The sequence below is a fragment of the Anas platyrhynchos genome, chromosome 6, assembly GCF_047663525.1.
Source record: "Anas platyrhynchos isolate ZD024472 breed Pekin duck chromosome 6, IASCAAS_PekinDuck_T2T, whole genome shotgun sequence".
NCBI lineage: Eukaryota > Metazoa > Chordata > Aves > Anseriformes > Anatidae > Anas > Anas platyrhynchos.
Window position 1 is genome coordinate 14,774,499 of NC_092592.1, and position 15,392 is coordinate 14,789,890.

At 42.0% G+C, this 15,392-nt stretch overlaps 1 protein-coding gene across 3 annotated transcripts in view; it reads right to left on the reverse strand.

Annotated features, from left to right (window-relative positions):
* Positions 1-15,392, reverse strand: part of TSPAN14 (tetraspanin 14) — a 42,972-nt gene that overhangs the window by 25,788 nt on the left and 1,792 nt on the right. For all 3 annotated transcript variants that reach the window (XM_038180826.2, XM_027459955.3, XM_027459956.3), the window contains exon 2: positions 2,459-2,556. In XM_038180826.2, the coding sequence (XP_038036754.1) occupies positions 2,459-2,539 (81 nt within the window). In that variant the 5' untranslated portion in view covers positions 2,540-2,556. The remainder of the gene's footprint in view (positions 1-2,458; positions 2,557-15,392) is intronic.

A 15,392-nucleotide genomic window follows, 5' to 3' on the forward strand; every position in this document is an offset into this window, starting at 1 on the left:
AGTTCTCAACATTTTTGCATCTCTTAAAAAGATTCTCTATGGACAGGAAAAATCCTTAGACTTTCATCATTAATTTCATGAGAATACAATCAATATTCAAAAACTTGAGAACTCCTCAGGAAATGAAAAAATGAATTCCTGCAAAAAAAAAAAAAAAAAAAAGCAGAGACAAATGACTGATAGCATTCCCAATAAAGACAAAATAATTTTAGCTCTTTAAGGACTGTTTACCCAAACAGTACTTCATTATTTATTTGCTAGAAAGGAAGCAGTCTAGCACAATCTTAATACATACGGGGACAACAACAAAAAAAAAATAATCTGTCCATTTCACACATCTCACTATCTGTATAAGAGCATCCCTTCAGTAACACAGTGATTTCTCTGAAAACCAGAACTTCAAAGAACACAGCCAAAGAAATACTATTTCTCATACAGCATTCTGCTACAGGTACATGGGAGTTGTACTATATACGATGAAAAATAAGTACAGAGCTGGTGGCATGAGGACTTACGTTATGACACAGGAAGCTATGATAAAAGTACTCAAATGATAGGGGAAAAAATATCGCTTATGTTCAAACATTTGTTCTACGGCAATACTGTGGACAAGCAACACCTCACACCTCTTCTGCCCTGTTAGCCACACAAGCCCCTAGGGCTTAATGCTCCAGTATCATGTTAAAACAGTGTACTAGTAAGCTAGTTGTGACAGTAGCAGCGTTCTGTGGTTTCCAACAGCACCCAGACATTTCAGTCTCAGAATTAACCTAGCCCTCTAACATTTTTATTAGGATGACTAAAGACAGCAGAAAATTCATGATTAAGAAGCTCACAAGATTCCTGGCTTTCCTCTTTGAGCAGTGATCCCCTACACTAAGGATCTTGCTTTGAAGAGAAGACTGAGTCAGATGATCTCCAGAAGATCCACTCAAACTAGACTTTTCTATGATTCTAAATTAACTCAGAGTTTTGCCCATCACATACGCATCTTTTAAAGAGGCTCACTCTTTATATACTACCAAAGCAGCCAAAATGCACAGAAATGCTAATCCAGTTTACCAGAACTTTGTGGGTTAATCAAGCAAACCACCGAGTCATTATTGACAAGTATGAACAAGATTCTGTTGTCTGTAGCTTACATTCAGACTTTTTCCTCTGAAGTTAATACAGATAGATTTAGTAGTAACTATCTAAATCTTTAACTTTAGAGGCTAGGAAGATGGGGTGGTTTGATGAACAGTGACAAAAAATCAGATTTATGTAGTCTGCTCTAGCACAAGTACTGATCTCAGACAAGTCAGGATGAAACGAAACAATTTTTACTCAACTTAAACAAGATGTTTCAACCACATACCATTCTTTGATTCCTACTGACCCTTCTTGCTTTGAAAAAAATAGAAGTATTTAGAGAAGACTATGCAGACTATACAAGCATTTCAGCTCTGAATGAAAACATTAACCCAAGCTACTAGCATTGGGCAAAGTCCCTGTATCTGCACTTCATCGTGACTACCTATGCCTTACCATGACTTAAGCTTCCATTACTTCAGGTGTGAGCTCCTAATACCTGACCGACACATTCTGAAAAGAATTAAAAGGTTCAATTGATCAGTACCTTTGGCCTCACGACCCCTCAGAGAATACTATTTCTAATGCAAGGCTATATACTGACCTTTGAACAGCTGCCTTTCCTAAGGTAGGTGCTTTGGTCATCTTGACCATCATACTCATCTAAATCCACACACCTGATTTTGCATTCTTTGAATTAACAGTAAACAAACATTAGAGGCAAGCTAGTCCCTAATCAAGTATTTAAAGATGGCATCAGACAGCCTTGCTATCCTGGAAGCATAACCTTCAAGATCCTGATTACATTCTAAAGCCCCAGAAATGTGTTAACAGCCGGCAACTCCTTCCTTCTCTTCTGCAAACTGTACTTATAGCTGCAACACTCCAACACAAAGATCAAAGAAGATCTGAAGAGATATATTTGAAGACACTTATATTAAAAAGGGAAGCAACCTAACATGCCACGTAAGTGCACTTAAGGACAGATTTAACCTTTGCCCAAACACACAACCAGTATTTAGTGGCCTCCATCACCCAAAGGACAGAGGCCCTGTCAGCAACAACTGAGACTACTTTCTTTTGACAAATCCTTAAAGCAGATCTTTCCCTTCTGAATAAAAAAGACCATTATCTCTCCTTCACTCATTTATCTTCCATCTAATGGTAGGAGAGGAGGAAGACTGAGAAATTAGTATCCATATAATTTTCAGTAATAATTACTTTTGTACATGGGATAGGCTTCTGCAACTTCAGAACACCAGGGACATACACTATAAATCAGCTACCTGGTTTCAGTTAAAGATTTAGACACATCTTGAATGGAAGCACAGGAAATTAATTAAATTGAGGTACTCCCAAACTATTTGTTTCTACATTTTGTACTCACCCAGAAGATAATGTTGTAGCTGAAGAGCAGGTATTTGTACCAACAGCTGACCTCTGCATTAGAATATCGGTAATAGTGCATCTTCTATAACACAGCGCCTGCATAGAAGAGAAAAAAATTGAAAGAATCAGTCAAAGATTTTAAGAACAAGGAATTTTTTCCAGATCTTTCACTCTGTTAACAAAGGACTATTGTAACCTGTACCACATGTCACTCAGAAGTACGTTCGAAGTCAGCTCACAAACTTTTGCGTATCCCAAACTCCTTCTAAGTATTTATTGCTTAATAACTTTATCTTCTTTAAGTGCACTAACATGGTAACAGGGAGGGACACCCAAAAAGGAAACTGGCTATATAACTACCCTAAGATCCACATCAGCTTTCTCACTCCCTCAAAGCCGTTGTATTTACACAGACAGCTGCCTGGACTTTCGCAAGAAGTCTAAACACACCCTGTGGATTTTACATCCAACACCCCAGACCTAGCAATCTGTTCCAAGTGGTTACCTGGAACACTTCAGTGTCCATGGTGCTAAATGCAACAGGGAGTTGTACTCCTTTCCGTATTTTAATGTTTCTTTATCAAAAGAGTACACCACGAGAGGTTTTATTCTTAAGAAAAGCCACACCATCAGACAGCTGATCTGCTCTGCAGAGTTCTGTTTTCATGTTTCGTTATATGTGAGAGAGAGATAAGGTTCAATTGCAATTGTTGCTCAAACATTTCAGAGAACTAAATAAAGCTTTTTGTATTGTAGCTAACCCACTTCTGCAGAAATGCCATGGATAGAAAAACAGAGGACAAGCTCTTAAGATGAAAGCTGGAAAGACAAAGCACTCAGCCACCCAGCCAAGTTTCAGAGAACTGACCACACAACAAACGCTGCCTACAACTGACCCCATGCAGCAGCTCCAGATTTCAACCCTCCGTGCACTTGAGACAAATGTTTTCCTCCCATAAGACATTTAGGAAACACCTGCAACAGAAGCAAGCAGAGAGAATTTTCCAAACACCTCATCGCTAAGAAACAGACTTCAAGGACTATGCTGACCTGGGCATCTACAGACAGCATGCAAAAACTAAGCCTAGCCTGCAAAGTCTGAAAAAGTGCCATGGAATGGTTAGCTGCAGATCACCACTGCAGCCACAGTTATAGGAAGGCAAATACATCTCTTTTAGAAAGCAATCTGTAACTGGGTGTTAAAAAAAAAAAACACACACACACACACCAAAAGAGCAGGGAGAGAAACAAATACCCGTACATTCTTTATTGTAAGTACACTACTGATCATTTTCCAGGACAACCATGAATTACTACTATCAGTGTCATCTCGGAAAAACTTGTTTCTGAAGTCTCATGACAGGCATTTCAAATCTTGCCTTAAGCCTTTCCCCGAAGCTAAAGCCACACATACACAGATAGGACACATGACAGACATCTTCCGCCCAGGAAACTATGCACAAGGATCCCAGGTAGGCTTTGATTTTCCTTCCAGAGTTCTCCCTGTCCCTGGCTTGGCTTCCACCTGCAACCAAACCAAGTCCCTGCATGGTCCAGACACGTTCGCCTCCTTTTTATCACCATCCAGAAAGCTTCTTGGCAGCCTAACCATGAGATAGTTATCAGAAATGCAGAAACAGTGCAGAAAATCTAAAGAGAACATTTCAGTAAACACTCCATACTTTTACAAAGTTACAGGAAAAAATAACTGGAAAGTCAGGTGACCTCATACAGCAAGTAAGACTGAAAGATTTGCAGACAATTTCTGCTTTTTCCAACCCAAGACAACTGCATGTAGATAAATTTTCAGACCCCACTGAAAACTGGCAGGTGTTATACTAGTTACACTGATCCACTTGATTGGAAATTGATTAATTTATATATAATAAAGCCAGACATCACCTAAATAAACTTTAAGATGATACCTATGCAGGTTGTTTTAGACACATTATCCACAGGCAATTCTAGACAGCATCTTGAAAGACCCTTCAGCAACAAAATACTCTGCTCTCTCTTTCATAGAAAACTCCAAGTTTGAAACACTTTGGTTAAGGCACAAAACTTCTCTTGGTTGAAACGAATGTCACATGAATGCAGAAATATGCATGCTACCAGAAGAGCATTGCACTGGGCAGAGGAGCCCTTGTCCAGCACTCAGGATGACTGGCTGGCAACCTCACCAGAGAGAAGCAAGAGCTCAATTATCTTGAGGTGCAGGCTCTTTAACAGCAACATCCTCAAAAGCTTATCAGTTTGTTATTGTTAAGAAACACAAGCACAAATGCAGATGAAGAGAATTTCAGTATCACCATGTTTTTATATCATTATGTACCTGATGCAGCCTTTTAAATTGGAGCACTAGTGAAGAAAGCTTGCTTAAAAGCTACTATAAAAAGTTGAGAAACCTCCATATGAGATGGAATAAAACTGAGTTTAAATAAGAACTGAAACTTTTTGCCATGAACAGCTCTAATAAAGAGACAGTGTGCACAATGAACTACTAAGCTGTTTACAGAGAAATAGCAGAAAGATTAAAGGATGTATTGCACATTCTCACAGAAACAATACCTGCAAAATTTCTCATGCTAGGGTATGAATATTCACCGTTAGAACCTTAGCTCGTTATTTCAATAGTACAAAAGTTGAATCCCATTCAGTTTTAATCAAACACTGACAAGTTTTGTCATCCAAAAACTCATCCTATTACTAGTTTGTATGGTCACGGCTCATTTATAACAAGAACCCAACAACTACAGAGACACCAGCTAACACACACAACCTTTGTACTTCAATAATGGAAGTGCTACTTTATGGCACTACAGGCAATAACTGGAAATTACTTCTCTAAATGTAACCCAGTCACACGCATAAGCTTAGTTTTGCAACACACATTCTTAAGATATAGACAGTTCCATTTCCTCACACCCTACTTCAACTTCAGTTGCTGACATTTTCATCCCATCCAGCTTCACAGGCAGCATTTATGCATCTCACAATTACAAGACATTGCAAAGAAAGCCTGTTTGGACACAAGTTTCCTAGCGTGCTTTTCTAAGCGTGCTACTGAGAGAACACTAGAGAAGGAGCAACCAGTTGATTTTCCCAGCTTTGAATCCCTTAGACTAACTACATAGCTACATCTCTAGCTCTAAATGGCAACTCATATTTTAACAATCTAGGTTCATACACTTTAAGTAGTCAGCAAGTGTGATGGATCCAGGGAAAAGAGGAAGATGCTAGGACAAAGCAGCAGAACCTCACTGAGCTGTGTTCAAGTCTCCGTTTGCCCCAGCACACATCACACAGCAAAGTGTCTCACATCACTACATTCCTTAAAAATGGGGTTCAGTTACACAGACTAAGAGCCTGAAGGTGCAATCTGAAACAGAAAAGCAAGCATAGCAATTCAGGAACCAAAATACAAGCACAGTCTGGTCTTACTTTGTTAGATGCCCTCTTCAACACAGATTTGCATCCAATTATTCAAGTTCCAGCTGCAGAGAAACTCAGCACCAGGAGCGTCAGAAGTGTCCTTACTGATAAGCACCGTTGCCTGCTTAAGTCATCACTGACCAACAACTTGTAACACATCTCTCCGCATTTCCCCATACAACTGGGGAGGCGCCCCAGCCATACCCATCATAGGACTGTCACAGGATGAAAAAGGAAAGTGATTTTTTATTTGCTCTTTATTTTTCTTAATGCTCTGAAATGGCAGGGGTCCAGTACCACCAGCATGGCTTCTTTGTTGCAAGAAGCTGTCCTACAACAGCACATGGTTCCTGAGACAGATGTTTCCTCCTGAAATACCTATATTGAGAGCAGATTTGACTTACTGCATTTGTTTATCCACATCGGGAGCCTTTGGTTCTTCTTGACAGACCACCAAATGCTATATGGAGAAGTATGGTCCCTACTGATGTGGGACTGACATTCTGACATGTGACATCTGAAGTGTAGGTATGTTTGACTGTTTTTTTTCCCCAACCCTACAAATAAAGAGGCCAAACAACCCACTCAAAGCCACACAGCCACCTTTCCCATGTTTATACTAAAAACAGTCACGAGTCCTAGCGTAGGAAGGATCTGTTATCAGACAAAAATCTGCTACCTCTGTACTTCATGTACTTTGCATCACAGGCTGCATAACTATGGTTAGTGATGCTACAAAACATTGGGAAGCTTCAGGCAGCCTGTAGGCAGCACTGACTAGTCACTTTCTCTACTGCATTTCTGACAAAGTCACAGTGTCTCAGCTGGCAGTTATCACCCACTCATAGCAACAGGAATTTCTACAAATTAAATATAGAGCACAGCTGCTTTGGTAGAATATATAACTTTGTTTTCAGCTTTAACAAAGAAAAGAAGTTGTCGTTCATCAAGTGAATGCTGCCATTTCAAAAGCATCTCTACACCCACTCTTCCACTCTTACTTTCCAAATACTGTAGCAGTGATACAGTCTGTAGACTTTAACCCTTACAAAACAAAGCTGTGATGTATTAACCAATCTCCTGTGGATATGCAAGGAAATCCTCAAAGATAAGATACCAATGTAGAACAGGCACAAACTGGAACACTAATATGCATCTCTAAGCCTAGGTCCACAAACTCTTCTGAACCTCAGGAGGCATTATAGCTTTACCAAGCAGACCTAAGCCATGCTCATGTTCCAGTTAAAGCCAGCGCTGCCACCGCACCAATTCCTCCTTCCCTGCCCCATCGTGCAACCCACAGCCACTCCTCATCCTACTCAGCAGAAGGGGACCAGCAAGTCAACCCCGAAATTTTGTCAAACATGCTAAGAAAGCAGACTTGAGCCTCCCAACCCACCTCACCAGAGCCACACGGACACCAGCAGTGGAGGCAGTCAGGTGGCAGCACAAGGACAATGCTGGGAGGCCAGAAGCAGCACCAGCTCCCGAGTGTGCTCAAGGAAATTTGGTACCACTGCAGTGCTCTCTACACCAGTATCACAGACAACACGACACGAGGCTAACGCATGGAAATGGATGAAGCTGGGGGACACTGTACAGAAGTGAGGCATGAGGAAAAAAAAATAATTTTGCTGGTTGTTCCCTCCCCAGCCATCATCCACCAGTACAAAGTATTGGGTCCACATGAACCTGGTGAAGGAAATGGACACAAGCACAGCACAGCAGAGGAGTGGGAAGAATTTTTTTTACCATACAGCAAGAGATGCACGTTGGCCTATTGCTTCTTTAGATGTGCCTGCTTAACTCCACTATGCCATCAATACCAACTCCCTAACAAAAACATTACCTCATTCATTCAGGTCACTGTTATTAAAAATAAGCATCATTCTCTTGGAGGTGCTCACTTAATAGTTTTCTGTGGCTGGGTTGTTTGTTTGTTGGCGTGCACGCTTGTGAGTGAAGTGGAAAGACGGACATGTCCCTGAGCAGGAGCAGCTCAGGCTTTCTTCGGGCCTTTCTGAAAAGGGCACAACCAGGAAGCACCTACAGACTGCTCTTTCCACATCCCCAGAGAAACTGACCACAGCGAGTCACCATGATCAGTACAGCAGCAGGTGCTGGGTGTCAAGTCTTCACGTGTAAGGACTTAGCTTGGGGAACAAAAAGAAAAAGTGATTGGATTTACAGCTCTTACACAGGCTAATCCATCTCTGGAATGGGAGATAACAACACTTTGATGATTCAAGAACTCTCTGCAAGGCTGTGTCATCTTTATTTAGTAATTTTGTTTCCGAGGAACTCTTACAAGTGCCTCTAAAGAAATACACACTTCTCTTAAGGAGCAAGGGTATATAAGGGTATATTTATTTCCGCTGCAACCCAAAAGAGCAGAGAAACATCTGCTCATTCTTAGAAGAAACCTGAAGATTATTCAACAAAAGGTGTGGTTTTTTTGTCTGTTTTTTAATTTTTTAACCTGAAAGACTGACATGGCAGTCATGGCTAATAGTTATCCCTCTCTATCCCTCTTTTATTAATAGAGAAATAATGGCCAGAAACAAATCTTTGACGTTAATGGAAAATACAACCAAAGCTAGACAGATTTCTCAAAACATCATCTTTTGGGGCTCTTACTTCTGTAGTATGCTGGAGAGTCAAAGTCCTCACACTGTTTGAAGAGTATTTCTGGCCCAACTTGTTCCAACACATATTCCACAACAATCCTCAGAACTGACCCAATCCCCTCTAAGATGGGAAGAGCTTCAGCTTTCAGTGACCAGGCTTTATTCACTGCAGCACAAACTGCAACTTAAGAAAACTTGTAAGGAACAGCTATCAGTGTTCCCAAACCCAAAACAAAGCAGCAGCAATTCAGAAGAGCCCCACAGAAGCTCTGCAGACCACTGACATTGTGCACCTGCTTATGGCGAAACCAGCTGCTTTCATGCAGACAAGCTGAATCAGAAATACCATGTGAAAGTACTCTGAACTCAGACTAACATTCGGAATACAGACACCTTGAATTCTGAAAATATACACGAGCATTAAGGAGTATTATCTGATAACCTCTTCCGAACTGCCCATTTGTCTAAAAAGCCACCAAATCTTTGGCATAAAAGCACCACAACTGCAATTCAGGGAACCATTCAAGCTATTACTCACAGGATATTAGATCTACTTATTTTCTTAGCCTAACAAAAATACAGGAAAGGAAGACTTGAAGAGAGCACACAATCAAAGACCATGAAGGGAGGACAAGAGCACTTGTAACAATCACTTCCCACAACTCTTCACACAGAAGCTACCAAAAGATATAGTCAGCTGGTCCTGCTCACACACTAGTGAAGTCTTTTTTCCTACTTAGCTACAAAAGCTACCACTAATTCTAAAAAACAAACCACACACACACAAAAGCAGCTCCAGAAGTTTCAGTTTTTCATTACCAAAAACGAAGCCCTAGTCAGAATGAGAACTAACACCACCACAGAACACAAGCAGTGACTGTGAAGATTCAATCTGCAAATATTTTCTACTGACAGTGAGGACACAGAGGCACAACTCGACTCAGCCATGTACTGAATTTTACCAGGTTTATGGTATTTCTGCTCTGCTGACTTCAGGTTCGCTGCAGTAGTAAGTGAACAGATAGAAACTGTCTGCTCCAACGTGCAGCAGCCCTTGACAAGGAACACCAACTACAGCGGCACCTCTGACCCCGCTGAGGAGCGATCTGCTCAGAGGAGCTGACTGCACATAAAGCATCTATTCTGTATGCTGACTTATAGCAAGAGACAGCAGGGGAAGCAGAAAGAGAAAGAAACATCACAAGTAAAATGAATCCAAAAGTCACTGGTTTTCTGAACACAGGCAGGAGAAAGTGAAGGATCATTTCATAAGCTGTCAGGCTCTATTAATATTTGAGAATTGCAAACAACAGCAAGAGTGTAAGATGTAGGCTTCACTGACCTTATCTTCTAAAGCACTACGGAATCCACGTTCCCAGAAGTTAAAACTCAGACTGATTACTAGGAAAAATTAAATCTACACTAGACACAGCGCAATGAATGGCTCATTAACCCCTTGGAAGTGTCTGGAATAATCTTTCTTCCCCAAGAAAAAATACAATAAAACTATTACACAGTTTCTCCAGAATAGAAGCTTGCCTACGTGTTGTAACTGTAGCATTTAGAAACAAACCACAAGCTATGGTTGCCTTTTTCACTTCACAGAAAGCTCAGATGTTGGGAAACACACAAGTGTGTCACTCATTCTGACCAGGCGTTTGTTCACTTCGGGGAGCAAAGCCTGTCAGAACAAGTAGCCAGAACAACCTTAGCTGACCAAAACCCCTCAGCTGCTTTCTCCCACCTCTCCTGAGAGCAGACACATATCCACTCCCTATAACATTAACAGTAGCAGGGCAAAACTCAGTCTCAAATTAAAACAACCATATAATTTCATTTTTTTTCCCCTTCCCTTGCAACAGAAGGTTTTGGAGTCTTGCAAAGCAAGCATTTTCTTTGGGGAGCCAGAACTGCCAGCATGGGGAATAATTTTCTTTATATTTAGTTATCCAACAGTAGAACCAACAGTAGAAAGTATTCCACAGACACCATCTGCTCCTTCCCATGCCTCCATGCAGACCACTGGGCTTCAAGAACAGAACGGGTCCTCCACTTGCTGTACCACTTTATATCACACATCACAGCTTGGAAAAAAAACAGGAAGCCGCCAACTTGCTTTGCTGACACATCTGCTCTTTCTTCAGAAGACAACATCCTAAACTTTTAAACATATTGTGGCTTTCCTCTACTTCCCAGGAATGCCACTTGTTCTAGTCTCCTGTTACATTTCAGCCAAAAAGGATATCCCTTCATTTTCTTTTTTTTTTTTCCTCCCCCACAGAGAAAAATGGGAGACTGATTATAGTAATACACAGTAAAGGAATTACTACCATGTCATTTTTTTATTCCTAAAAGTATGCCTTGCTTTGGGTATAACATGCAGCCTGTTCATGTCTGCATCATATTCTTAGCCTTTATACTCAATGTCCCTATATATTTTAACAATTTAAATGACCTCAGAAAGCAATGAGCTTGCAGAGAAGTGAACACACCTATCTATGTGATACTAGTTACACTCACCATTTGTTCTGCTTAAGCAATGCTGTGTCCATGTCAGAAACATGGTGTGGAGCTGAAGCCACTGAAGAGTCAATTTTTCTCCCTTCCCAGGCCCCGTAAGTAACAGGGCTCCCGCTTTCAAATCCAGGAGGAACAGGTGCTCCTGACACAGCCTCCCAGCACCATGGGATCCACCCTACCTGCACTTGCAGCCCATTCATGCAAAGCTCACTGACTGTCGTTGCCCTCCCTGCATGGTACACAAGCTGCATTCAGCCCACGCTCAGAACTTTGGTTTTATGTGCCAACCAGGATGATCACAGGCTTGGGGAGCACAAGAAAAAATAGCACTTTGTGGCCACGCAGACAGCTCAACAACGGTACGGTAATTGTTCCACCTACCAGCTGACTTTCTGGGAAAGAAAGGCACTTGTGTGACTTTCAGAACAGGACTAGCATGCAAACCTCTACCGTGCAATGCAGGAAAACATTAGAGAAGTGACAAAACAACATTCAAACACCTCCTCAGCCTAGCCACCGTCAGCTCTTCAGGAGAACACGTGGCCCAGCCCAAAGAAGCAAATGCTTCAGGAGATGTGGCAGATAGGTTTGCATAGCACCTTGCACACGCTACCACAAGGCAAGGAGTAAGAAGAAAGACCAAAGCTGCTCCAGGCTGCTAAGCCAGGGCTTGAAATGCTCCAGCCCTTCCCCCAGTAGCCGGTGCTCACACGGGTCATGAGAAACCGTCAATTGTTTGCTGGAAGACTCGCGTCCTCCCCAGGGGAAGGAGGAAAAACAAGCTCTCCACCTCGTGAGGGGCTGGCCAAGAACAACATGGTGTAGCAGAGATCACGGCAGCAGAGGCTACGCAGCGATGCTGTCGGCGCTCCCTCACGCCCAGACTTCAGTCTCTGCAAGCAGCAAATAGCAAAGGCACAATGAGAAGGTGCAGAAGTGAGACACAACAGCCTCACCTGGGCCTTTAATCAAAGGAGAAAGCATACCTCTAGGGGGAAAAAAAAAAGTGAGAACACAGGAAACTGCCATCTTAACATGCTGACAGTGCTGCTGCTTACACAAGCAGCCCGGCCCAGAAGAAAAAGAAGAAGAGCTGAAGACACCTTCCCTTCCCATTTGTCCCAGCTGGACAAGTCTTGCAGTTGAACTCCCTCCCACCCTGCAGAAGCGGATCACTGCTGTGACCACTTTGTCCACGTACCCTTCACAGTCTCACTGCAGCGTACACCTTGCAAAGTCACCTCACGCTCTTCTGGGAGCCGTCTCACTAATTCCCCATCCATCAATTTCAAACCACACAACTTTTTAAGTGAGCTTTCTTCCTCTACAAGCTGGCCATGCAGACACACTGAAATCACAGGCAGGGTGAGCAGCTTTTCTGCTTTGTGCCCTGTGTTATATATAGCTTTACTGCTGTGTTCATTTTCCACATAACATCAAGCACTTCCCTGAGTACTGTTCAATAACAAATTGTTGTGGGGGGGGGGGGGGGAATGAGTATCAAGGCCATGAGCTCCTTATCCTGGCAATCAGAAGCCTGCTGTCATGTAAGAGACTAAAGTCCAACAACTATGATGTCTTCCTTCAGATGTAAGTTACTTGAGGCTGCTCCCTATACTCTCTGTTCCAGGGGTTCCCAGCTGTCAGAATACCTGTCACAGCACCGATTTTATATCCCAAAGCAAGAGCAGACAACTCTTGCTACACAGAACATTCCTTGACGTAATAAAATTTTCAGCATTCAGCTGCCTCTAAACACCGTGCTTCACCCTGCTTCCTGCAGATGCAATTAGAGAATACTTTCCAGACAGATACAAATATCAAGTATTTAATCTTTGGGCAACAAAACAAAAACCTTTAAAACAGGGAAAAGACTGCTGGAAAGGGCTTTTGGGTCACAGGAACAACTCAGTTTTGTGCACTACCAACTTGTTTGAAACAATCAAGCCAAAATAAAAACACGTTAAAGCCAAAAGCTCACATTCACACATGCTCAGCAAGCACCTGAACCTGTTAGCACTGAAGAAGAGCTTCAACTCCAGCCATAGGCTTCAGCACAGGTTTTCACAATGAAGACTCCTGTTCAATCTCTAGATCAAGAGCACAGAGCTTCTTGCAATACCAGGGAAATCTGGTAAATGTGTGCCTACCCCACAGAATGAGATAGCAAGGCCCTACGCCTTTGCCTTGGACATTCAAATTCACAAAGGAGACAGCCCCAAGACTTCCAGCTGTTGCACAGACTGCTGTAAAGACAAGTACGCAGAAATAGCTCTAAGAAAATACATAAGATGACATTCCAGATAAGAACAGAAATCCACACATACCATGTATGAGGTTTACTATAAAGGAAAAAAAATATTGCTTCTTTGCTCCCCAAAAGGGAGAGAAACAGGAAACGCTGTGGCAGAACAAGTGCTGGTCCTCACTTCCAAACAAGGGCTGAGGCACAATTTGAGCCACATAGGACATTTCCTCTTGCATTCAGCACATTTTATTTTCCTTTGCTCCAAGTCTGCTGCAATAGGTGATAACAGAACTTGAGAGGCTGTGTTCTGCCCAGTCTTTCACAATCTTCTTTCAAAGAAGGCTTCATTTCCAAGATGTGTGCAAACAAGGTCAGCAAAAGCCTGGTCATTCAAGTCAGTAGTTTCAACTGCAAACAGTGGAATCCCTTATCCCATCAATATTTGAGGATCACTATTTTCTGCAGGTTAAATCCTTTCTCTGTAATCCCCACCTGTGACGTGCCTAAAATAGCAGAATTAACCCAACAACAATTTTTCAGCTCACTGACCACAGTGAAGACAGGTTTTGTTCAGTCATCCAGAGAAGCTGTTTTACAATGCAAAAAAACTAAAACACAAGACCTTCAATTATATTTAATTACATAGTGGCTGTTTCAAAATGAAGTTGTGTGAACCTACAATACAACATGTTTTCTCCTCCCTCCTTTTCCTGAGGGAAGATTTGCTAGGCTAAAATCAGATTTCAGTTATTTTGGGGGGATCCAGACTATAAAACTCTAAAACCCCCACAAAACAAACCTCGATCTGCTTTACTCTGAAGATCTCCCACACCGCTTTAAACCTTTCCTTGACTGGATGCTTTTGGCTGAGCATGAGCCAAAGGACAAAGGACAAGGACACTGCTCCTGCCCGAGCAGCGCTGGGGCTGGAAGGCTGCAGCAGTACCCTCCAGCAACACAACATTACTACAGCTCCAGAAGAGCCCTACATTTTCTGTTTGTGTAATACCAGGTAGAAAGACACTTCCTTTGGAGGTATCAAGAGCCACCTGGAAGAGAACTGTTCCTCAATTCCTTCAGCTGCTGTTCCCACAGCTGAATTCTCCAATATTTATGCCAAAATAAAGAAACCTCTTGTTTGTGCATTTGATTCATTGCAGGTACAATGGAAAAGCTTAACAAAGGGACTCAACAACCATAGTACATTCACAGATTTTGTGAACTGGACTGTTAGTAGCCTTGAAAATATACCATGGATGCCAGAGTACAGGAGTACAGAGGCCTCTTCTACCAGAAATGGGACGTTTTGACCCAGGAAGCCACAGTGCAAAGCAGCATGGCACAAAAAGCCCACAAGTAAAAACATTCTTGAATCACATGTGAGCTGGGCATAAGAGTCTCCTTTGTCTCATGTCTGAAGCTCACATATTTCACCATACCCCACCCAAGTGGATTTTTTTTTTTTTTTCAAAGTCTCAGAGCACAGATCAGACAAAGAACACCAGCTTTCAATGACTTGGGCTTAGTTCTAGACCTTACCCTTTAGCAAGGCCTTGCCAACCCATGAGTGAGACCAACAACAACAAAAAACTAGCATGCAACTTATTTTTCAACAGATGCATTTCCAATCTTTTGGGAAACTATTCCTAAAAATTGCTGTTTCAGTGGCACTATGATTTTGAACATGAAAGTCTTTTAAGGATAGAGAACATCACCTTTTTTGTTCCCCCAAGAAAAGAGCTAAAAGAACATCGTACCCTAGAAGTACTTTCTTGCAGCGTCATTAGCCAGAGGATACAGAACACCATTTGAAGAACACACATTCTGTATTTGTTTAAAAAACACACAAAAGCTGTGAAATAGTTTCCTCCCACCCAGCTCACTCCTACTTCATACCAGGGAACAGACCCAAACTCCCACCTGACCTCTTCTTTCCCTGTCAAGCAGATGGCAGTACTATCTCAAACACCATCCCCACCTCAGTATTTGAAGTCTCACACATTTATTGTTTGCTCAGGAAGTCATGTGCCTAGCTCACTGATGGAGATAGCTGGAAAGGAAATCAGCACCCCACTGAGCATTTATGAAAAATATATACCCTGTAT